At 45.3% G+C, this 24,675-nt stretch overlaps 2 protein-coding genes and 1 pseudogene across 3 annotated transcripts; all 3 read left to right on the forward strand.

Annotated features, from left to right (window-relative positions):
* Window positions 1-487: 487 nt before the first annotated feature.
* CIAPIN1 (cytokine induced apoptosis inhibitor 1) lies at window positions 488-8,864 on the forward strand. The gene is made up of 9 exons (XM_079988472.1): window positions 488-635; window positions 2,694-2,869; window positions 3,474-3,626; window positions 4,602-4,678; window positions 5,072-5,234; window positions 5,792-5,865; window positions 6,101-6,216; window positions 7,279-7,348; window positions 8,179-8,864. Exons 2-9 carry the CDS (start codon window positions 2,713-2,715, stop codon window positions 8,287-8,289), a joined length of 921 nt encoding a protein of 306 aa, XP_079844598.1. The 5' UTR covers window positions 488-635; window positions 2,694-2,712; the 3' UTR covers window positions 8,290-8,864.
* Window positions 8,865-9,004: 140 nt separating this feature from the next.
* Window positions 9,005-11,639, forward strand: LOC307222912 (protein S100-A6 pseudogene; annotated as a pseudogene). The gene has a single exon. The product of its transcript is annotated as a protein S100-A6 pseudogene (transcript).
* A 3,468-nt stretch (window positions 11,640-15,107) lies between these two features.
* Window positions 15,108-24,393, forward strand: LOC307222897 (C-signal-like). The gene is made up of 6 exons (XM_079988493.1): window positions 15,108-15,401; window positions 17,612-17,663; window positions 21,211-21,398; window positions 21,713-21,871; window positions 22,387-22,497; window positions 24,147-24,393. The coding sequence occupies exons 1-6, from the start codon at window positions 15,255-15,257 to the stop codon at window positions 24,258-24,260; spliced, it is 771 nt and encodes a 256-aa protein (XP_079844619.1). The 5' UTR covers window positions 15,108-15,254; the 3' UTR covers window positions 24,261-24,393.
* Window positions 24,394-24,675: the final 282 nt, after the last annotated feature.

Below are 24,675 nucleotides of genomic sequence, written 5' to 3' on the forward strand. Positions count from 1 at the left end.
TAGAGTTGTCTTTATAAGCCACACTTCCGGGCTTTACTGGCTTTCCGCTGCAACTCACATTGCAGGTTATAGCTGCGTTGCATCACAGACAGATCATCTCTTTGAGAGACTTTTTATTTTTACAATCAAGCGGCGTATAAATTTATGAAGTAGATAAATATGCCTAGGAATAGTGTGGCACCACAATGCTCCCTTAGAACGCAAGGAGCTACCTGTTACCCCCCAGATAATTGTGGGATTCCAGCTCCCAGATCACCCAGCCCAATCAATGGCCAGGGGCGATTTAAAAAACACCCCACTCTCATGACTCAGAGAATCACAGACAATGGCGGCTTTTGGAAAAGTCAGACTTGTGTTCCTCTTCTATCCCCCGCCCCACCTCTTCTATCTCTATGTTTCACAAAAGTCCGCCCTTTGGCCGCCATCTTTGGAACGGGCAACGGGGCGTCAGGAGCCGCTCTTTAATTGCTCACCGCCATCTTTGCAAAGGGCAGCTGAGGTGGGGGGGCGGGCTTAGCTGAGGGTCGATCGAGAGCTCGTGACGAGTCGGGAAAGGTCTGTCCCGAGCGGCTGGAAAGGGGAGGCGGCCCGCTGCTGCTGAGCTCGCGGCTCCGGGAAGGAAAGCGGGAAAGGCGGTACGTGACGAGACGCGGGCGGGGAGGGGCAGCCTGGGCACGTTCTCTTCCCCTCCTGCGCTTGAAATGGGCGAGGGTCTTCCTCGCTGCCCTTGGGTCGCCTTTAGACCTTTTTCTAACGGAAGGCGGGGGTCGTCGTCGTCCGTCCCCCCGGCCCACACAGACGCACGCGCGAATTGCCCCGAGGCAGCCCATCTCCCCGGTACCTGGGCAGCTCGTGACGTCACTTCGGCCCTTCCCCCTTTGGTGGAGGAGGAAAGAGAAGCCGGGGGGCCTTGAAGGAGCTCGAGGTGCCATGTACACGGCTCTCCCCCCCCCCCCCCCGCTTGTGGCAAGGTCAGGATATGAACTTGGGTCATTCAGCTTCTATTCCAGCATTTGCCAAGCTGGCCCCCTTCCAGGTGTTTTGTACTCCTGCTGAGGCTGATGGGTGTTATAGTCCCACATGCCTGGATGGGGCCAGGTTGGCGGACTGCTCCAATACTTTTATCAGCTGTGCTGCTCTTCAGTTGCTGCCACCTCCTCACTAAGTAACTTCATATATCCCCATCCTCTTTGGTTCACCAGAGAGCGTCCTTCAGTTTCTTCTTGGGATTATATCTTTTCCCTCCTGCCTACCTAGTCATTGAATTTAATTGCAGCCTTACTCACCATAATAATTGTTGCTTAGCCCAAAGCATACTCAAGTTCAGGTGCCAGGCTACAAAGTTCTTGCGATGGCCAGCTGGAATGCAGCCATTTGAGGAAAAGGAACCCAAAGTTGCTGGTCTTTCAGCAGAGGCAGTAGAGAAACCTCACAAAGGTGGTCTTTCTGCAGCAGCAATGGAGAGGCCCTACAGTCGCAGCCCTCCCTTGATAGAACTGCAGAGGGTAGGTGATAGCTGAGAGAGGAACCTCATAGAGAGGCCCTGCAGATCTTTTTGAAAAAAGGCATCACCTTCCCAGTTTGCATAAAAGTCTCTTGCTTTTCGAGTTGAGTAGCTTAGTTTCCGTGTGGTAAGGATGCTTCGTTTGAAGCTGGCCACAGCTGAGGGTGCAGAAAGTGAGCAAAAGGCCTTGAGATGGATCTTTAAAGAGATGTGTATGATTGAACTCTTTACCAGGCCCAATTACTTTCAGCAAAAAGGGGAGAACCTTGGTAGAAATGGAAGACCCTGATCAGTTGATGTGCAGACATGGTCTCACTACTTGCTACAAACTGATTCTAGACTTCTTATTACTCCATTTTCATTGGTTGCTTAAGATCTGCTTATCTGTAGTCGAAACAAAATTTAAAAATTCCTTCTGATAGCACCTTAGAGACCAACCAAGTTTGTTATTGGTATGAGCTTTCATGTACACGCACATGTTTTGAAACTCTTATCTGTACTGTTTGGGGGAGAGTAGTGCCTTCTGCAGATCTGTGGTTCAAATGTGTGCAGAAGAATAAAGAAATGGCCTCGGTCCAGTATATCTGAAGGAGCGTCTCCACCCCCACCATTCTACCCGGACACTGAGGTCCAGCACCGAGGGCCTTCTGGCGATTCCCTCACTGTGAGAAGCCATGTTACACTGAACCAGGCAGAGGGCCTTCTCGGTAGTGGCACCACCCAGTGGAACGCCCTCCCACCAGATGTCAAAGAGAACAACAACTACCAGACTTTTAGAAGACATCTGAAGGCAGCCCTGTTTAGAGAAGCTTTTAATGTTTGGTGCATTACTGTATTTTAATATTTTGTTGGAAGCCTCCCAGAGAGGCTGGGGAAGCCCAGCCAGATGTGTGGAGTATAAATAATAAATTATGATGATGATGATGATGATGATGATGATGCTACCCCTGTATTCTCTAGATCTTGGTAACAGTGCTGTAACTGAAAATAAAAGCAAAGTCCCCTAAACTGAAACCATCTTTTGTAAGGAATCGTACCATTTGGGGAAACTGGCTGACACGTTCTCGTTAGAGAATGCTGTCAATATTAACAACCAGGAAATCTCCAGAAATTCCTGTTGATTTAAGTCTCTGTTCCTTGGCGCTTAATATATTGCACTTTGTCAACAGTTGTTTTTTGTTTCTTTCAGGTTCTGCATTGTTTCAGACATGGCGGCTCATGGGATCTCCATGGGCCAGCAAGTGGCAGTGATTTGGGATAGGCACACTCCTGCTGAAGCTCTGCAAAGTTTTGTGCAGAACATCCAGGCTGCTGTTGGAGTTGAGGGTCATGTATCCGTAGAAAATATCAACCAGCTGCTCCAATGTAAGTGTTGAAAAAGTATTCGTTGCTGTGTTTGGTTTTAAGGTCTCATCGTAGCACTGAACCAATACATGTTGGACATCATAGAGTGTTGTGTGTAGAGAAGGAAACAGCACTGAGCTCCTTGTTAAGTCACTAACAGCCTGAGAAAAGCCCTTACTGCTCTTGTGCCATGGTGAAGTTGCTAAACAGGGATGGGGCAGTGACTGCTGTCTCTTTGCCTGTCTGTCAGGCTGCTTGTGACACACAGCAATGACATCCTGTACAAGATGGGAAGATTTTGTGGCCATGCAAAGGATGTTATACTTTTTTTAGTGTACCTGGGTTTTTGCCATACAATATGTGAATTGCCTAAGTGGCCTGATTCTGACTGCAGCATGCAGAGGCAAGGAGACAGCCAGAATAACACATTGCAGCCTTGTGTGTAGCAATCTCAAGAAATCTAGAAGTTCTGTTCAGTGACTGACTCAGTAAGAGTTTTCCAAGATTACCACTTAAAATGGCTTTGAAAAAATACTGCTGAGGTCATGGTGTAAAACCCCATCAGTTATGACGGCATGCATATGTATGTAGAGGGATAATGTGTGCTCTTCTTTTAACTCTTCAGCATCCCATAAGGAATCCAGTTTTGATGTGGTTCTGTCAGGCCTGTTACCTGGCAGCTTGACTGTGCATAGTGCAGAAGTATTGGCTGAAATAGCTCGGATAGTCAAGCCAGGGGGCCGTGTCCTTCTGAAGGAAGTAGTGACGACAGAAACAGGTAAGGGGGTACCTTTTCTCTTACCTCTGGACCGCGGGTGTCAAACATTAATTTGACTGATGGGGCTCTGTTGAGTTTATTTTTATTTTTATTCATTTTTTCTTTTAACTTTTTATTTGGAAATGCTTTTTATTGGTTTTTGTGAATACATATTAATAGCAAAATTCTTTATATAATCAATCCATGAGATTCTCTGAAACTCGTGACTTCCCCCCATCCCTAACATGGGTCCTAATAACATTTTTTTTACCAATCTACATAATATATTCTCCATATTTTTCATTACTATAAGTTATGCATAAACCTCATTGCTTTACAAGTGATTCTTAATGCCCAGCTAATGTTTTAATTTGCTTACAATGTTCTCTTAGGTAAATTATTAATTTTTCCCATTCTTTTTTAAAGTCCTTATCCTCTTGATTCCTGAGTCTCCTGGTTAGTTTTGCCCGCGGCTTCGTTGAATTTAAGCTGCCATAGCTTAGAGCTTGTCTGCACCTGAGCATGTCAGATGGTCACGGCAGAGTTGATTTAACCAGATGTTGATACAGCATCTGTAACTGAATATTACTGGGTATCAGTGGAAGCACTGCTGGAAGTTGTGCGTTCTTGAGTTAAGTTATACCACGTTCAAGCCGAGGCCAATATTCCTGCTTGTGGTGCAAGAGAACAAGATATTTAAACAAGTTAATTCAGTGATTGACCTAATAATCACTTCCTTATGCTAATTAAGATCAGCTAGAGGGCTTTAGGGATTCAGTTACTGGGAGATTGCTAGAAATAGCCCATTTATATTAGTGAGGGCCAGAGCCCACTATATTTCCTAATTAATTGAATTGATGTCTGGCAGTTCCTAAAGTGATTCAGGAAATGCAAAGAATGAGGCCTGTGGGACACTCTTCTGTGGGACAGTCATACTTTGAGCACTGCACATAGTTGATTATGGATGCTGTTTCCTCCTTGTCCTACACCTCCCAGGTAACAACAATGGGCTCAAGACAATCCCCAAGCTACCTGCAGCTTTGACACTCTCAGGGCTGGTGGAAATAAAGGAGGTACGTATGTGGATATTGAGACTTCTATAGATCGTTTATTCCAGAAAACCTAACTATGCACAATATATTTGGAGACAACAAAGCTTTGGGTTTCCCTAGGGAGCAAGCAAAAGTAGCCTTGAAAATGCTTGCTTTGGGTGGCATTCACTGCTAGTCCTACTCAGAGTATACATAGTAAAATCAATGGGCATGGCTAACTAAGGGTCATTAATTTCAGTGGGTCTATACTTAAGAAGGACTTAGTTGAATACTACCATTAGGTTTCTTTGGATGAGGTTTCTACAAAGGGGAAACATATTGTGTAGGTATCATGGTGCTAATGTGCCATTTCTTCTGGGTACTCTGGGATGGATTTGACACCAGGCTAATACTTTGCTTTGTCTTGTTTTTTAGTTACAGAAAGAGCCCTTAACCTCTGAACAAATCCAATCTCTTCAGGAACATCTGGGGTTCCAGTGCAATGAAATTTATTCTGTTCAGATGGAAGGCAAGAAACCCAATTTTGAAGTGGGATCTTCAAGTCAACTCAAAATTTCTTTTGTCAAGAAAGAGAGAGGTGAATAGGGATCTCTCCTCTTCACAGCATAATCTTAGGAAATACATTCACTTGTCCATAGAATGTGAATTCACTCTGTTCTTTAGAAGTCAATATAATAACCAAGGTGGTTACTGACACATGGTCTTTGAAAGCAATGCTCTTTACCCTCTAGCTTATAAGCGTAGTGTCTGTTGGTAGCCTTCATTTCAGCCTCCAAAGCAAATTGCTAAACTAATGATGAACATGTTCACATTGCTTTATATTAGGGTGTGGCAGCCCTATTTTATCATGACAGCGTCTCACAGAACTTCACAGAGTGATGTGCTTCAGAGCACAGTGTTTTCATTGTCATGCCACCACGTTAGAGGGCCACGTAAAGATTTTATATCTATATTGGGAGCATACCTTATATTGGATGCATTATAAGAGATTTTCCATAGTTAGATCTGAAAATACGCTGAGGTGCTCTCTAACAAAGTTTGAGCTAAAAGTTCCCAAGAATGGATTAGACAAAACATGTGCTATGACCCCACTATTGTTCTGTTCTCTATAATTCCTTATTCTGTTCTCCTTAGAAAAGCCGGCTGTGGATCCCATGGCTGCAAAGCTCTGGACTCTTTCTGCCAATGATATGGATGATGATGATGCAGTGAGTATGAAAATCACCTAATGCAAGCAAAGGAATGCCCTTATTTTATACATTTCTCTGTGTTCTGACGGCTATGCCAGTGCCACATTATTTCTGCTGTTTTGTTCTGAGATATCTCTAGGACTGTGCAGAAGCACATCTGGAACAAACATCCCAAAATGGGGACTGTCTTAATGGGGAGGGAAACATCTTAGTTTCATATGGATCATGGTCGTCGTCTTCTTCTTCTTTCCAGGATCTTCTGGATTCAGACGAGCTTTTGGACCCTGAGGATTTGAAAAAGCCAGATCCGGCTTCCCTTAAAGCACCTTCCTGTAAGGACTCTGGAAAGAAGAAAGCGTGTAAGAACTGGTGAGTACTGAAATACAGTGGTACCTCGGTTTTCGAACATAATCTGTTCTGGAAGACAGTTTGAGTTCCGAAATGTTCGAAAACTGAAACCTCAATAGCCCACAGCTGTGCCTCCGGATCTTTCACGCAGTGGAAGCCGCATAGCATGTTCGACTTCCGAGGCTTGTTCGAAAACCGAAGCATTTACTTCTGAGTTTTTGGCATTCGAAAACTGAAACGTTTCACTTCTGAGACGTTCGAAAACCGAGGTACCTGGACATTCTGGCCCTAAGATGAATTTGATTCCATGGTCATAGGCCCAGCACCTTGTTACTCTCAAGAGAAATGACTTTTTTGTGACATGAACAAATGTTTGTGATGCTGCAAACAAGCTGCTCGAATTGCATGTGGGTTTTTTCAGGTTTAGATGTTGTTCTTTTTGTTTTGTTTTTATAAGATTTGCTTTGTATTAACTAGTAGGGATGTTTTATTTATTTATTTACAAACTTTATGAACTTTATTGCTTGAGATCAGTTATGCAAATCGTGCATCTGAAATAAGATAGTGGGGTGGGGGGTGGAATCAGCAAAATATAGCCTTTGGGGAAATCTAGGTAAAAAATGAAGAGCGTGAACTGCAAGCTTCTGCACATCAACTTGGAAATGAGTCCACATGGAAACCAGGACTTCCAAATAACGGTACATAAGGTCAGTTTGCTGGAAATGTAGTTTCTCCTAAGTTTGAAACCTAGGCCAGGAACTGGAATTCTTCAACTAAATTTATTTTATTGAATTTATATACAGCCCTATGCCCGGAGGTCCCTAAATACCGGTAATAGGGAAGATCTTGGAATTTGCATTTCTCAGTGTTCTGTCCTGTTTGTAGCAGTTGAGATACTCTCTGCTGCACAGCACCGCTGTGATCTGATTGGAGAGAAATAAGAACTAGCATGTCTAGAGAGCTTTACAGACTCTCCAAGGAAGAATAAGCCAACCACTGCCTGCTTGCAAACTGTTATATAATGATTTCTTTGTTAAATAAATAGATTTATATGTAGATTTATAAAGCCTCTCCCTTCTGCAGTACCTGTGGTCTTGCTGAAGAGCTAGAGCAGAAGAAGAACAACATACAGCCCAAATCCGCATGTGGCAATGTAAGGATGTACATTTACTTGCTAATCAAAACATTGGATTTATATCTAGGTCAGGAGTGGGGAACCTTTTCACTCTGCTGTGCTGAATCCTTTGGTCCCCCATCACGGCAGCCCCTTTTCATCCTGGCAGGCTGCCCTCCTCCCAGTCACTTGACAGTCAGCATGGTCAGCTTGGATCGGCTAGGCTAGATTCCCTGACTGCCAGCTCCAGACTGTAGCTGATCCTAGCAGGGGTTGAAGCCACTGCAAGTCAGCTGGTTGCTGCTGTATTTGAGACCCGCATTCAGCAAAGATCAGCTACACTCCGGAGCACTCACATGTGCTTTCCGCCATTTGTAAATGCAGAGCAAAGCACGGTGATTTCTGATAGCTTGTATACATGGCAAATTAGTTAAGTGTGTTCACCATAGGTGTACGTGAAGGGTATATACAGTTTCTAACACAGAAGAGAAAGCCATAGAATAATTTGTCACGTGAAGAAGTGTTGTGCAAGATGAGTGTAAAAATGTAACTCCTATCTTGCCTGTTCCCTAAATAGCCTTTGGTTCAGATTTGTTCAACTGCTATGGTTGAGGTGGAATGAGAATTATCCTGGAGGATTATATGCAGCCACTAAAATATTTTTTCCACTTGGGGGTGGGGGGAACGTGGTGCATTGAGCCTCAATACTGACTGACTTTGTCTCGTTAAGGCCAATTCTTCCCCTCACCCCTTGAGACAAACTTTGAAGTCCTATTTAATGCAAGCCCCTTCCCACTTGGAAAATGAACAGGAACTGTGAAACGTTCCCCTTTGGCAGGGCACTGACTTGGCCTCTCTTCTCCCTGCAGTGTTACCTGGGGGATGCATTCCGCTGTTCCAGCTGCCCTTACCGTGGCTTGCCAGCCTTCAAACCTGGCGAGAAGATCCTCTTGAATGAGAATAACCTCCATGATGCCTAAGAGAAGGACTGAATCAAGCCTCCTTGTGGGACACGTACACAGCTGTTCTTTGCCTTTTTAGGCTGTGCATTGTTTTGCTGTCATAACCCTCACTCTTGGAAGGTCTCTAATAAAGGGAAAGGGACTTTATTGGGGTCAAGGAAGACAAGCAGATGGGCTGCTGTAAGCTAAAGGGAAAGGCCTGCATTCTAGGCTCGTCTCTGACTAGCTGACCTATTACTTGTTCCTTGGTGTCCTGTTCATGAACATAGATTAGTGGACATCGTGGTTTAAAAAAAAATGAGTATGATTTAACATCAAGGCACTGGCCATCCTAACATGCTCTATAGACAAAATGGCTATACTGGCAATTGTCTTCACATTATCCTGGGAATTCTGAAGCAGCTTCAAGTGCTGGCTTGTCTTACCAAGAACCCTTTTACGTATATTTTTTGTGGCCAAACGCAGCACCACAAATTACATTTTGGGGATGGGAGTAGAGGGATTGATTGTGAAATCCCAGTTGCACAGTTATGTGTTCCAGGTTTTTGTGCAACTGAAATGTATGAGGTTCTGAAATTAAACCTGTGAAACTAGCTATCTCATTTCTTCAGTTCTTCTGGTATATCACTGCCAAGAAAACTTCTCTATTGTGGGTGTTGGAGGACTCAGGGAGAGGGAGATGCTACCTGAGCAGGGGCAGGGTTTTACTTTGAGCTGGTGACAGTCTTATTGAACGGAGGCTTTTAGGAAGCTTTCCTTCCCCTCTTCATAATGTTTCCTTCTTTTAGAATGGGAACGCAGGAGGAGACTCAGTTATATGGGCTGGTTCACTGCATGCTTGATGGAGAACTATTTGTTTTGGGTTGTTCTGCTGGACTTCCATAGGAGACACTGATATCCTCTAATAATGTCTGTGCAGGCAGCAAATTGAGAATTCCCAGCAATACTCTACCGTTCCTCTGATCATTAAGGTGCTATGTCATGTAAGTTGAAAGGCAGACTGAACAGAGATGGATTTAGTGCTTTTCAAGGTAATAGGGGATGCTTCTTTGAAAAAGAAATAAGCTTTGGCTAAACCAATAAATGTTTTGTTCTAGACATGCAGATCCATATGATGGCCCAATTGACACGCAACACTGAATCAAACCTTATTTTCAGAGAGAAGACTGTGGTTGCCGCACTCCTCCCCAGTGCTGCTGTGCTCCCTAGCACTAAGCCATGCTCTGGCTTAGCATTGCAGGTGAACCTAGGCATGTGCTTTGTCTCACTTCAGACAAACCATTAGTTGTTGCCAAGGTTTGTTCTTGGTTTGCCACTTGTCGTTTGTCTGGAGCAAGACTAACTACAAGGCCATGTTCAACCAGACCAGGTAACTTGTTCATTTACACTAAACCAAGCAACCTGGGCCATTTTGATCTATCGAGATGAGTGCAGGACAGCAGAGGCTAAATTAATCTGTTTCATTCCCTGCCTTGGTTTGACGTAACAGGGGGATCATTGAGACAATTGGCAAGCAGTTCACAAGTGGTATAGGCCCATTGTGTCAGTATAAGTAGGAATCAGCCAGCCTTCACATTTTGCTTACTTTTCAACCATCATCTCACTTTGCTATGGGGTGCTCAACGGTGTCCAAAGCCTCTTGAACCTTCTTCCCCCAAAACAAAAGAATGTGGAAAACTGGTCCCCTTGGAGACCTATTCATTTTAGGAGCCAGATGGAGTAAAGGTATTTAACTTGTAGAAGTAGCAATAACTTTAAATGCCTTATGTTTTCAAATAGCTGGGAACTACCTGCTGTTTCACCTGCTGAGATGCTGAATTTTCAAACCCATGCTGTATCAACTTGAGTCACTGGTATTGGGAAAGGTTTTAGAGCAGCAGATCATTCCCTCCTACAGAGGTTGCTACCGCAGCACCTATGAGTGCTCATGTATCCACAGAGACCTTCACTAGCTCTCCTACTGGAATTGGAACTTGAGCGGTATTCTATGGTAGCCAGTGGAATAGGTGGCTGTGTGGGCTGTGTGCAGTGCCCACAACAATTTTTCTTGTTTGCAATTGTGCCAAAAAGGTTGGTGACCCTTGCTAACTCATTCCTGCAGGTTTCAGTTCCTATGCTTTGAAACTTTAGTGCACAAACTGGTGTCATATAATAGAGGTTAAAATAGGGTGCATTTGACCACTTCCTGCCACTCGGCACTAGACCATCTTACTTAGATCTCTCACCATGGCAGCACCTCTTGACCCAAGCTTTTGGTTTGCTGGTTGTCACCTTCCACAAATACGCTTGCAAGGATGGTGATAAGAGCAGCCTATGTAAGGAGGAGTTGAAGGAGTTGATCCAGAACGAGCTGACCATTGGGCCGAAACAGCAGGACGGAGAGATATAGGCATTAATGAAAAATCTGGACCGCAATGGGGACCAAGTGGTGAACTTCCAGGAATACGTCACTTTCCTGGGTGCCTCAGCAGTGATTTGTAATGAAGCTTTGACTTCTTAAATGTACGCCCCGGTGGGGCAAGGTGTCATGGTTCAGGATTATACCTCTGTAGACGATTTCATGTCCAATAAAATTTTAAGTGTTGTAAAAAAAAAAAAATAGGGTACATTTCTTCAGGTTTTCTTCCTTACTAATTGTGTAATGATTCTTAAAACAGGTTTAAAATGAGGTCGAGTAAAGAAATTTTGTAACACTGAATGATTTTTTAAAAAACCACTCTAAAGAACACTGTTGCTTGTTCAGGGGGTGGCCTGCAAAAAGATTGGTAAAGTTGGGTCCTGGAATTGGGACATGACTTTCTAGGTTCCTATGGAAAACTGTAGGGCAGGCAACCCCAGTGGAAAGCTGGTCTTGAAGTCGGCACTGCTCAGTGTGGAGATTGACTGCACTACAGAGTTCCTGTTGCAGAATTCTGTAATGCAGACAACCTGCTGAAATGAGGGCTTGAAGCCAGGGCCGGCCAGCTGAACAGTCAGACTTCAACCCCTGCTTCAGTTCACAGTTCCTCTGCAGCACAGTTTGACCTCAAAGGGGAAAAGGGTTGCCTGGCATGGTGACATCAGATGACTGTGAGTGGTGCCACCTACTAGTCAAATTGGTTCACTGCAGTCCAGGATCCAGCCTAAATTCCCAACACCTGTTCTAAGGTAATGTAGGGATTTCAAGGTAGGCCTGGTCCTTGATGTTGTTATTTTGATTTAACTGCAGCATATTCTTAGAATTTGGTTCTCTATCCAATCCAAATTGGTGTCTTTATTAATTTAGCTGGTCCCTTGGCGTGGAACCTAGTTACTTTGTGTATTTATAGAAAACATAATTCTTCTTTTCTGCATAGAATGCATTATTAATAAATAAACTTATATGTTAATGCACTGTTTCCAAACAGAAAGTTTTAATAGCAGCCAATTAACCGGCTAAGTAGCAGGAAAACAATGTTGGTCTTTAATCATGAACTGCTTGTTTGTTCCTACTCCCCCACCCCTTACCTCTTAAATTCTTTAAATATTTTATTCTGTTGGCATCACTTCCAAATAGCTGATGAGATTAAAACATTAATCTGGTTTTAAGAGCCACATGTTGAAAAGGGAAAAGGAATCCCCAGGTATTTTGGGTGTTTGCTACTTTTTCTTCCCATCATTCACCAAATAAGCAGTCTTCCTGCTTCTCTCCCAAAGTCTAATTAGGGCTTGCCCAGCTTTGGGAAGGAGGGCTCTAAGACCCTGCCAGAGTCTCGTGCCTCCTTCCTAAAGCCTGTGCCTCCCTTAGCTGGTTTGGGAAGGTAGCTTTGAGCTCTCTCTCTCTCTCTCTCTCTCTCTCTCTCTCTCTCTTTGTGTGTGTGTGTGTGTGTGAACTTCTGGCCTCGCATGCACAGGGTACTATATTACCAAGGTCCGCCCCTCCTGCAACTGGGTATGGCTTTCGTGTTGTTTATTTTCTTTTATTCCATTTCAGTTCTTTCATCTTAGACCTGCAGAAACCAACATGCCCTCTGGGTCCATTAAGGGTGGGTAGCTGAACATTCATTTATTAAGTGCCTCCTGTCACAATGTGTTCTTTGCGCCCCAGGGGAAAGACTTATTCAGGGAGGCCACCTATAGAAATGGGGCAAGGCCATCTGTACTCACAAGTACTCAATGTACAAGGTCCTCCACTTCTTTTGGACTACGACTCCCGTCTGCACTGTACATTTAAAGCACTACTTTAGCCATGGATTTCCCCCAAGGAATCCTGGGAACCGTAGTTTGTTAAGGGTATTGGGAGTTGTTAGGCAAGACCCCTCGTCTCCTCACAGAGCTACAGTTCCCAGAGTGGTTTAACAATCCATCCTTCCTCTAGAGGACTCTAGGAACTGTAGCACTGTAACAAACTACTGTTCCCAGGATACTTTGGGAGAAGCCATGCTTGTTTAAAGTGGTGCAAAGGGGGCCTTTGGCAGGTTTTTAAATAAATAAAGGTAGGATTATTTGCCAGGCCCAAGCATGTATCTTAAAGAGGATTATAAACTTTGTGCCAGTTAACTACCACTCCCAGATTAACTGAGTGGCTTCCATACAAAAGGCTGTGGCTGTTCTGGCAGGCCTGCATTACAATGCTCAGGGTGGTGGCTGTTTTTTAAAGCACAGTATAGTTGGCAGCTGAATCTCCACCACTCATTTTCCTGAGAATTGTATTAGGTTTGCTTGCATTAGCGGAACGTTGAAAGATTCAGGGCACACAACAGAAAGTGCTTTTTCATGCAGTGAATAAAATTGGAACTTGCTCCCATAGGAGGCAAAAATGACCACCAAAAAGGATTAGACATGGAGGATACGGCAATTGATGGCTACTAGTTACGATGGCTAACGTCTCTGCATGCCAGTTACCGGAATCACAAACGGAGGGTGTGCTGCTGCGTTTTAATAACTATTCTCCTGTGAGTTGTAACATTATTTAGAATAAAGGTTCTCTACAGGCCAGATATTTGCATAGACAGATGACACAAAGTGCCTCAGTACAGTGGTACCTCGGGTTACATACGCTTCAGGTTACAGAATCCGCTAACCCAGAAATAGTGCTTCAGGTTAAGAACTTTGCTTCAGGATGAGAACAGAAATTGTGCTCCGGTGGCGCGGCAGCAGCAGGAGGCCCCATTAGCTAAAGTGGTGCTTCAGGTTAAGAACAGTTTCAGGTTAAGAACGGATTTCCGGAACGAATTAAGTACTTAACCTGAGGTAGTACTGTATTTGTATAAGAAATGAAACCATGCCATTTATGGGGGTCATTTGACCTCTGCCCTTCCCAGGTTCTATATCCCCAGCTCAACATGACCTGCATTTGATATGCTTATGCTAGGCATTACTTGAGTCTGACTAGTGGCTCATGCAAGTCACATCTCTTCCACACACACATCCAAACGAACTGATGCTGCAATGGCCTCAAACGTGAGAATGCAAAGATCTATTTTCCAAAGATGGACCAGTAAACACCTGCCATCTCCGTCACCCCCAAATCTCTGGATTCATTTCTGAATCTGCAGATAACAGGTCAAGACTGCGCAAGATGGCCCTTGAGGAGTAACCATGGGCTGGCCAGAGTAGTAGGACTGGACTCTGGATGAGGGGGGAATTGTCCAGGCACTTGTAGGGTTCCAGAAAGAAAGATCCAAGATGGAAAGAAGACAAAGTGCCTACCGGAGAGGAATGGCAAACCAAGCCTTTGGGAGTACACCGAAATGGCAAAACTGTCCGGAAAGCTCAGGAACCAAGAAGACAAAGGTTCAATAAAGAAAAAATTATAATTAATTTAGGAGACCTCTGTAAGCAGATGAAAACATTAGCAGGATTTTAATAACATTTGTAGCAATTATAATGGACAATATGGAGAGATATAAAACATGGATTATGAAATAATATGCAGTTGACAAGGTTGACAAAAAGACCCATGGAGGGAAGGGTGGGAAGTCTGGAGATCCAGATAAATCTCTAAATATGGATATGTATTTTGTATTGCTATAATTCTACACTTGTAAAATCAAATAAAAATTATTTCAAAAAGCAAAGCAAAAAGAAAGATCCAAGCCCCCACAGCAGGGAGCTGTCTGCAGGACAATTAGTATTCCTATATACATCTAAAATTCCATGGCAGGCTTGCTTTGTGCTGGATCCAAAGCTGGGACTAATGGAGAAACAAAATCTGTTGGGCGTTAATGCAGTGAGCCCTACTATCTTTTCCGCAGGTTGTTGATATGTGTAAATAAAACCATATTTCCTAAAGGCACTCCAGTCTCTGTTGACTAAACTCTGGATAAGCACCTGGAAACCCTGGAATCTCTCACTGCTCAGAGATTGGGGTGGAAAATGCAATTTTTCAGCTTTAACTCTCTAATGCTGGCAGAAGTAGATTTATGCAGGAATTTCAGATTTTAATCCATTGGTCTTCTCTCTCTCTCTTTATTGTCTCCCAGTCATTTCCCCACATGTGTTTTAAACCTCCTGCCAGTCCTGTGCCCTACTTTTTAGAAACGGTACCTTTTATTGTGCTTTCTGTTTCAAAGATCGGTGCTTCAAGCTACGGTCTTATGAAAATGTGTGCTTGGGCCGCAGGGCACCCACCCAAAATTTTTCACTTTCGGCTGAGTTTGCCACAAATTGGGGTTTTTTTCCATTCCAGAAACCCTTTAGTCTATAAGGATTTCTGCTGTATTTATGAACTAGGCTGCATAGATTGCCATGCCTAATACATTCAGTACGCTGTGATTTCCTGCAGAGTCTCCTTTCAGCCTAAAACTTCCAGTGTGTGTTTGTTTACCCAGAGATTTCTGCCATGAGTCATAATTATGAAACGTAGCATCAACTCCCTTAACAAATCCCCGAACAAAAGCTGGTCTCCGTAGCAGTAAGTATAAATAGGCGGGAACCAGCAAGGGCAAACAGTGCCAGCTCAAATTTAAGTGCAGAGAAAATAGACGGATAGCAAGAGTAGAGGGTCTGCATCCAAGTCGGTGATGTCTGGGGCCCATTTCCACAGCGTCCTGGTCACAGGAGCCAATCGGGGTATCGGGCTGGAAATGGTGAAGCAGCTCCTGCAACTACGAGAACCACCAAAATGGGTCTTCGCCACATGCAGGGATCCACATGGAGGAAAAAGCCAGGTGAGACCGTAGGGATGGGAAAGAGGTTAGTTTCAGTTAAATGCAAACGTACCTGCTTTGCACTTTCCAGAGTTATCCGTGAACTGAGATGCAGCCACCTTTTTGGAATTCCCACTTAATGAGCATCCCCATGGCAAAGCGTGCATATAATTGCATAGAGCAGCGAGAACATACCAAAACACATTCTATTAGGGGAAATTGCTTTGCAGAAACTGTGCATGTTAGAATAAATCCACACTGAAATTATGATGAATTCTCACGAGGACTTTTAAAACAGAAAAATAGCAAACTGGAAATATGGGGCTCTGCTATACAGCTGCAAATAAAAGGTTTGTAAATGTGTGGTAAAGTGAAATATACAATTGTGGTGAGCTATAGCAAATTCAATGCGTTTTTCAAAACAATTTTTTAAAAAGCATGTTCATGACATTTTTAACGTGTGTAGATTCCACCATGGAGAACTAAAGATTGGGGAAATGAGCAACTGAAATGGACCGATTCACTCATCCCCATCTTCAGAGCTGACCATCCTTTGAGGAAGTGACAGTTTTTCACATCCGATTCCAGGCTGAGAGAGAGAAAGGGAGCTGTGCAAGAAAGTTAGTTCCACTCCATTCAGAAGTTCCATGGGGCGGTGGCTAAGGGAGAGGGGGTGTTCTTTGTAGCGGCCCCTGAGCTGTGGTATCCCCTTTCCACAAAAATGCATCCAGCACCTTCAGTTCTCATCGTGTCGTGCACCTCTTGACCCTGGCTGTTGACCCCTGAGATGTGTGTTTTTAGGACCCACCCTATTCTCTTTATTGTAAATTGTTTTTACCTCATTTTAAAATTATTATTATTATCTTTAAGATTTATAAGCTGCCCTTGCTCCTAAAGAAGCCCAGGGCAACAAGCAGCAAGCTATAATACAATAAAAAAAAACCCCACATTTAACACATCTTAAAAACCATTCAAATACAGGTGCAGGCTGGGAAAGATCTCAGTTTAAAAGGCTTGTTTGACAGATTGTGTTTTTACAAAATAAGATTGTGTTTTTCCATTGCTGCAACCTGCCTTGGAACCTTATGGAGACAGGTGGGTAAGAAATGATGATGATGATAATTAGCAAGCGTTTACCATCTTTTCGGCTAAAACTGCTCAGCATAAACTACAAAGGGAAAGCTCTCCCTTACACCCTGCATGAGAGGCAGGGAAGGGAAGATCTTCCAGGGAGGCAGGCTGGGAGAAGGGAAGCTCCCAGGTGAGAGCTGGGAGAGTCCACCACCTTTTGTGTGGTACAAGGGTTAAGATGCACCTCTGATAGAGGCCTTTGTGTCTCCACCCTTCCTTTTGTGTGTTTGTCTTGTTTTGTTTTCTCCTTTCTTTTCTGTTTTCATTTAGATTAGTTTGGCTTTTACTGTATTGTATCATACGTTGAAAAGCTTTGGGTTTTTTGTTTTTAAGAGAAAGCTCTCTATTATTTTATCCTTTATGTTCTGAATGCTCCATCAGAGAGAGAATCCACATTTTCTGGTTTCCATCACTGGTCACCCTGTTCCTCTTTCTTTTGTTCCTATATTCCTCTCATTTATGAATGTACTCTACTATGCTGCCTGAGTGGTATTGTGGTTAGAGTCCTGGACTAGGACCTGGGAGACCAGGGTTCAAATCCCCATTTGGCATGAAGCTCACTGGGTGCCCTTGAACCAACCAGCCACTGCCTCTCCGCCTAACTGACCTCACACAGTTGTTGTGGGAATTAAATAAGGGGGAGAACAATGTACGTCACCTCAAGCTTCTTAAAGGAAAAAGGTGGGCTATAAATGCAATTAATAATAACAGCACAGGTTACACCAGAAGTCTGTGAGGTCCTTGGGGGCCTGGCACTTATTCAGTATCTGCAGAGTTGTATGTCTGCTGTGATTATGCAGCAGCAGGAAAAACTAGCTTCTTGAGATTCTCACCTTTCTGACTCCTGTGGCTTCGAAAAAACTGTGAAGCCAGTCAATGTCTGCTAAAATCTCAGAAGCCAGAGGCTGAGTAACACTGAGCAGTCTAGAGTGCCCCATATAACTCAAACGAAAGCAAAACAATTTGTGCAAAATAAGTGAAATTATGCAAACATGCTCGGGCCTCAGACTTTTCTGGGTCTAGCATTTGACATTTTTACAGCAGCACTGAGGAAGCCTTGAGGGTTTGTTTCGCACATGACCCCCTTTTTCTCCTTTTAGGAACTGAGATCGCTGGCTTCTAAACATCCCGGCCTCGTGATTCTGCAGCTGGGTATGACTTTCGTCTTATTTATTTTCTTCTATTCCATTTCAGTTCTTTAATCTTAGAACTGCAGAAACCAACATGCCCTGTGGCTCCATTTAGGGTGGATAGCTGAACATTCATTTATTAAGTGCCTCCTGTCACAATGTGTTAGTTATGCTCCAGGCAGAATCCTCACATCTCTTGGCTCTGTTCATTTTGAAGGGGAAAGGCTTATTCAGGGTGGCCTCCTGCAGAGGTGGGGCAAGGTCATTTCTACTCACTCAGGTACTCAAGGTAGATCAGTCTCCCTCAACCTGGAATCCTCCACTTGTTTTGGACTACAACTCCCATCTGCACTGTACATTTAAAGCACTACTTTAGCCATGGAGCCATGTGTTCGTTGCGCCCTAGGGGAAAGACTTATTCAGGGAGGCCACCTATAGAAATGGGGCAAGGCCGTCTGTACTCACAAGTACTCAAGGTACAAGGTTCTCCACTTCTTTTGGACTACGACTCCTGTCTGCACTACTGCAATGCACTCTACGTGGGGCTACCTTTGAAGGTGACTCGGAAACTACAACTAATCCAGAATGCGGCAGCTAGACTGGTGACTGGGGGCGGCCGCCGAGACCACATAACACCGGTCTTGAAAAACCTACATTGGCTCCCAGTACGTTTCTGAGCACAATTCAAAGTGTTGGTGCTGACCTTTAAAGCCCTAAACGGCCTCGGTCCAGTATACCTGAAGGAGCGTCTCCACCCCCATCATTCTGCCCAGACGCTGAGATCCAGCGCCGAGGGCCTTCTGGCGGTTCCCTTATTGCGAGAAGCAAAGCTACAGGGAACCAGGCAGAGGGCCTTCTCGGTAGTGGCGCCCGTCCTGTGGAACGCCCTTCCAGCAGATGTCAAAGCGATAAACAACTACCTGAAATTCAGAAGACATCTTAAGGCAGCCCTGTTTAGGGAAGTTTTTAACGTGTGATATTTTACTGTATTTTTGGTTTTTGTGGAAGCCGCCCAGAGTGGCTGGGGAGGCCCAGCCAGATGGGCGGGGTATAAATAATAAATTATTATTATTATTATTATTTAAAACACTACTTTAGCCATGGATTTCCCCCAAGGAATCCTGGGAACTATAGTTTGTTAAGGGTATTGGGAGTTGTTAGGCAAGACCCCTCATCTCCTCACAGAGCTACAGTTCCCAGAGTGGTTTAACGATCCATCCTTCCTCTAGGACTCTGGGAACTGTAGCACTGTAACAAATTACTGTTCCCAGGATACGTGGGGGGAAGCCATGCTTGTTTAAAGTGGTGCAAAGGGGGCCTTTGGCAGGTTTTTTAATAAATGAAGGTAGGATTATTTGCCAGGCCCAAGCATGTATATTGAAGAGGATTATAAAGTTTGTGCCAGTTAACTATCACTCCCAGATTAACTGAGTGGCTTCCATACAAAAGGCTGTAGCTGTTCTGGCAGGCCCACATTACAATACATCTTCCTGAGAGTTGTATTAGGTTTGTTTGCATTAGCTGAATTTTGAAAGATTCAGGGCACACAACAGAAAGTGCTTTTTCACGCAGTGCATAAACAGGAGGCAAAGATGGCTACCAAGAGGATTAGACAAATTCATGGAGGAATCGGGTATCAATGGAATCGGGTATCAATACTAGTCACAATGGGTAATGCCTCTGCATGCTAGTTGCTGGAATCGCAGGTGGGGGGAGGGAGTGGTGCTGCGTTTTATAAAAATAACAGTATTCTCCTCCTGTGAGTTCCAACATTTTTGAGAATACAAGCCTCAGGCTTCACTGAAGAGATGAGAAACAGGTTGTTTTCTTTTCAAAAACTTCTTTATAAAAGCTTTTTTAAAGTGGAGTTCTTTAACCTGGTCAGTAGCCGTGCTGGATTTGAAATAGCTTTTCCACATGGAATTGTTTTTAGTTGTTTATATATATGGAATTCCTTACATATGGAAATGGTTTTATTTATATTGTCATTGCTTTTATTGTTCATGTTTTTACTATGAAATCACTTTGAGGTTTGTGGCTGTGGTTCCCAGACACTCCCCACAACAAAAGACTATTTGAAAATCACTGAAGGTGACTGAAAATCACAGACCACTTAACGATATTTCTGCCTCTTGTCCCAATCTTAATGTGCTGGGCTGGATGCACGGCTTTTAACTGAATTTTAATTACTTCTTTTATTTCTTGTATATTGTGTTGTTGTTTTTATTGTGCTACAATCTGGAACAAGATAGAGGTGGAACAAGATGATAGAGGAAATAGTGGAGATAGATTGATGTAGATAAATGGCAAGAGGGGCACCTGCCTGATATGCAATGGCACATATAATAGCAACACAAAGAGCCTGCCTGCTAGATGAAGCCAGTGGCCCATCTAGTCCAGCATCCTGTTCTCACAGTGGTCAACCAGATGCCTGAGGGAAACCACAAACAGGACCCAAGCACAAGATCCCTCTCTCCCAGTGGTGGAGGAAAGGGGGTGTGGGGGTGCGGCTGGGCCCGGGTGTCATCACGGGGTGTGTGTGTGAATAAATGAGTTAAAAATTAAAAAATTAAAATTGGGCTCATGAAACGTTTTAGGAGTGACGTGGTGGCTTAGGTGCCTGCAGGTTCCGTGCTGCCTGAAATGGCAGCACGGGACTTGCGTCTGCCTATTGCCTCTCCCTCAGTCGCCCTACAGCTGAGGGGGTGACGATGGCTCTCTCCTCCTACGGTTTCCAGCAACTGGTAGAGGCAGAGCATAACCATCATGCCTAGTAGCCATTGATAGCTTTTTCTTCCATGTTCACCTTTGACTTTCCCTCTTTCCAAGGGCCCCCTAATGCCTTTCTTTCCTGTGTTGCTGTTTCCCAGGTTCTATATCCCTGGATTAACATGACCTGTATTTGATACCATCATGCTGGGCATTACTTGAATCTGATCATGGGCTCATCCAACCCAGTATCATCTATTATTATTATTATTATTATTATTATTATTATTATTACCCTGCCCATCTAGATGGGTGGCCCCAGCGCAGCTTCCAACACATATAAAAACATAATAAAATGTCAAACATTTAAAACTTCCCAATACAGGGCTGCCTTCAGATGTCTTCTAAAAAGTCATATAGTTACTTATCTCCTTGACATCCGATGGGAGGGTGTTCCACAGGGAGGGTGCCTCTACTGAGAAGGCCCTCTGCCTGGTTCCCTGTAGCTTCACTTCTCACAGGGAGTGAACTGCTAGAAGGCCCTTGGAGCTGGATCTCAGTGTCCAGGCTGAACGACAGGAGAGGAGATGCTCCAGGTATACAAGGGATTGTCTGCGGTTGACGGGCAGAGGCTTTTGCCTTGAGCAGAGAACAAGGCTGAGGAAGATGAGGGAAAGAACAAATGTGACCAAACCCATGGAGAACAGCTGTAGCTCTTTGCCACGCAGATGGTCCCAGGTTCAGTTCCCCGGGCCCAGCTTTTCCAGGTTGTCCTGGGAAAGTCTTCTCTCTGAAGCCCTGGAAAGCTATAAAGGAGAAGAAGGTGTTTCCATGACAAATCCTGTGCCCTCTTTCCACAGAGTCCACGGATGAGGCTAGCATCAAGGCTGCTGCGAAGGAAGTTGAGGTCCACCTGGCCGGAAGTGGACTAAATCTGCTGATCAACAATGCGGGCGTCATGCCCCCAAGCACCCTGGAGTCGGTGGACAAAGAAGATATGCTGAGCGTCTACCGTATCAATCTCATTGGCCCAATGCTGGTGACAAAGGTAGAGCTTATCCTCATACTTTGCTAGAGGTGGCATCCATTCTTCTGGGCAAAGAAGGGAGCAGCAGGTGAAAGGAGATGTTAAAAGGCTCCCTCAACTTTAACGGAAAGCTCTCCCTGCTTATTTCCTTACACTGAATTTCCTGAGACAGGGGCTTGTCTTCCTAATACCCTGCCACACTCATAACGTATTGACCAAGAAAGAGAGGGGGACAAAATATGCAGGAGGGGTCCAGCCAAGGAGAAGTTGGGAACCAAGGATGGAGGGCCTGGGAAGGGGACAAAGGGACTGCCCATGTCTGTCTTCCTTTGCAGGCATTTCTGCCCATGCTGAAGACAGCTGCTAAGAGGAGCAACAGGAAGGGGCTGAGCTGCAGCAGGGCTGCCATCATCAACGTCTCCACCATTGGCAGCTCAATCGGGAGACCCCCTTCTATGGCCACGTTCCCCGTCATTTCTTACCGCTGCAGCAAGGTAACGTGGGCAGCACAGCCTCTCCTGCCTGCCTGCATCTTGGCCAATCTGTCAGCAACAGGGAGTGGGGCTGGGGACAGTTGCCGCTGACATCACTGTGGCCTCCTGGGAGGGGTGAATTTATAGTGCAAATTCCAGCACTGACTGAAGCCCTTGTTGCACATAGTTAGGAATTGGCTCCTACAAGGTGCAGTGTGATGGCCACCAAGCAGGAAGGCTTCAAAAGGGGATTGGACGAATGGGTGGAGGAGGGGGGAGCTACCTGTGGCTGCTATCCACAATGGCTATGTATTGTCTCCATTGATGAAGGCAGCATGCCTCTCTTAGCAGCTGACAATCCCAAGGGAGAGAGCTGTTGCCCGCAGCCCCGCTTCTGGGTTCCATGTTGGAGCATCTGGTTGGCCACTGTGGCAAAGAGGATGCTGGACCAGATGGGCCACCGGCCTGATCCGGCTGCGTGACTCGCTAGTTTACCCTATAACCTCCACGGTGCTGCTGCTTCTGTCTTTCTTCAGACGGCGCTGAACATGCTCACGCGGTGCCAGGCGCTGGAGTACAAGGATGACGGGATCCTTTGCGTTGCACTTCACCCAGGATGGGTGAAGACGGAAATGGGAACAGAGAAGGTACGTAGTGGCAAAATCGCAGTTGGTCATTAGATCAGGATGCGGTAAAAGAGCGGAGGAGGAGCAAGAAGCACAGCTTGCAAACTAGAGCAGTGGTTCCCAATCGATTTCGGGCCACCGCCCTGTTTGTTCCATAAACTCATCCCCAGGGGCCCCTACCCTACCAAAAGCCAGAATAGTGGTTTGCATGACCCACCAAAGAAGATAGTACCACAATAAAACTCATAGCAGTTTTATTGCACATTCATTATTATTGCATATACTAATTGCACATTCATACTGGCTTTTCAGAGTTTGATAATTCACACCCCCAGTACTCCCCCTGCCTCTCCTAGGTCAGTGGTTTTCAAGCAGTGTGCCGTGGCACCCTGGGGTGCCATGGTCAGGGGTGCTGTGGGGAATACTGGCCTCTGTCTCTCTTTCCTTCCCTCCCTCCTCTGATGCCCTCTCACATCTCTGCCTCCCCAAGGCTTGCATGGCTGTTTGTTGCAGCAGCCCTGGCTACATGTTCTGCAGGCAAATGGTGCCTCTGGGGCTGGCCAGGGGGTGCTGGTTGCCAGGAGGTGGGGGAGCCTTGCAGTAAGCAAGCAACCAGGTGAAGGAGCCTAACCAGCCAGTCCGCCAGCCCTTGCTGCTGGGAATGAACAGACAAGGGGGAAAGGCACTGGCCTTTCTTGTGCTTGCTGTGTGCCATGCCTGCCTGGGAGCTGAGTGCCCTGTGCTGAAGGGGAGCCTTTCTGCCAAGCAGGCCTGGCAGCGCCTGCTGCCGCCCCCCAAAATAAGGTGCTAGCCCCATGTTCACCCCTGGCCAGTCTCAGTTGGGCCACTAAGGCTAGGGGCATCCTCTTCCCAGGCCCGTGGGGCAGTGTGAGGAGGCACCTCTCTTTGGGGCAGCGGGGGGAGTTCAGAGACCAGGGGTGGCAGCAGTGGCTGCTGAGAGGACTCTCAAAGGGAGGAGGCTGAGGAAACACTCCACAAAGGAGGGTGTCTGAAAAGGGTAAGAGGCTGCTAGCTCTGTGGGCAAGGGGTCGTATAACTGGACTCCTGAGCCCTACAGGGGTGCCACAGAAAGAATGTAAGTTGGTAAAGGGAGTCATGGACTCAAAAAGGCTGAAAACCTCTGCCCTAGGTAATCCTGCCATCCCCCAGAGGGCAATACTGCCCACTTTGGGAACCACTGAACTAGAGGGAATTAGAACCAGGGGTTGGGCAGCATAGCTTGAACCAATACCCAGAATCTGGCCTTTTTCACCCAAGTTGCCAGGAAGGAGGTGGCCGGGGTCTTTTCCCTGCAGAAAAGTCTCCATTCTTGGGACTTTCTCGCATTTCCTCCACTTGGCCCTGCTCAGAAGTGAAACTTATCCAGTCCTGTGGAAGGTTGGTTCCTGGCAATCTGAAGCCTTTAGCAGCCATGGCCCCCACCCAGGTCTTCTTGTGATTTTTTTAAATTAAACTGTTCCCCATAACTATGCTCAAAGCGGCAAAGAAACTGCCAGCAGGGCATCCATAAAATAGAAGCTTCTGCAGCTCAAGGTGTCTGGAAACACCTGGTGCCCCCACCTTTCCTTTCCCAAGTGGCCCAAGTCTGGTGTCCTCGTGGCAGGTTTTGGTTTGGATTTTCAATGCAAAAACATGTTTGCACAATGCAGGCGGAACTGACGGTGCAAGAGAGTGTGCAGGGGATCATCCAAGTGCTTTCCAGCATCAACGAAGAGAAAAATAGCCGACTGGTGGACTGGGAGGGGAGGATTGTGCCCTGGTGAAGCCAGCAGCCAAAGAGGGATCTCTCCCGATGGATGTGTCTGTGTGTCCCAACCCAGATCAGCTACAAGTAATGTGGTTGCATCTAGCTGCCATGACAGCACTTACAAGAAATAAATCGCATGGCTTTCATAACCTGTCCTAGTCTTCCATCATTCTTTGCTAGCCATAAAAATGCACCTGAGAAGCAAGAGAGACTGAAACACACTGAATGGCTGTCAGGGCTGGAGTCAGGCGAAGGTTAGCAATAAAACAACAAATCACCCGGGGCCAGTGAACTCTTTATTGAAGGAAACAAACCACATCTCAGGCCTAGTGATCTCAGAATCTGAAGAAGTGTGCATGCACACGAAAGCTCATACCAAGAACAAACTTACTGGACAATTTTTTATATATATTTCTATTGCGTCAGACCAA

This window comes from Podarcis cretensis, assembly GCF_951804945.1.
Source record: "Podarcis cretensis genome assembly, chromosome: 8".
Classification (NCBI taxonomy): Eukaryota; Metazoa; Chordata; class Lepidosauria; order Squamata; family Lacertidae; genus Podarcis; species Podarcis cretensis.

Excerpts from the sequence above, each read along its gene's own strand:
- CIAPIN1 (XM_079988472.1), top strand. The coding sequence starts at position 2,713 with ATGGCGGCTCATGGGATCTCCATGGGCCAGCAAGTGGCAGTGATTTGG. Across the intron at positions 2,870-3,473 it reads TATCAACCAGCTGCTCCAAT|CATCCCATAAGGAATCCAGT; the intron begins GTAAGTGTTGAA and ends TTAACTCTTCAG. Across the intron at positions 3,627-4,601 it reads AGTAGTGACGACAGAAACAG|GTAACAACAATGGGCTCAAG; the intron begins GTAAGGGGGTAC and ends TACACCTCCCAG.
- LOC307222897 (XM_079988493.1), top strand. The coding sequence starts at position 15,255 with ATGTCTGGGGCCCATTTCCACAGCGTCCTGGTCACAGGAGCCAATCGG. Across the intron at positions 21,399-21,712 it reads GCCCAATGCTGGTGACAAAG|GCATTTCTGCCCATGCTGAA; the intron begins GTAGAGCTTATC and ends CTTCCTTTGCAG. Across the intron at positions 21,872-22,386 it reads TTTCTTACCGCTGCAGCAAG|ACGGCGCTGAACATGCTCAC; the intron begins GTAACGTGGGCA and ends GTCTTTCTTCAG.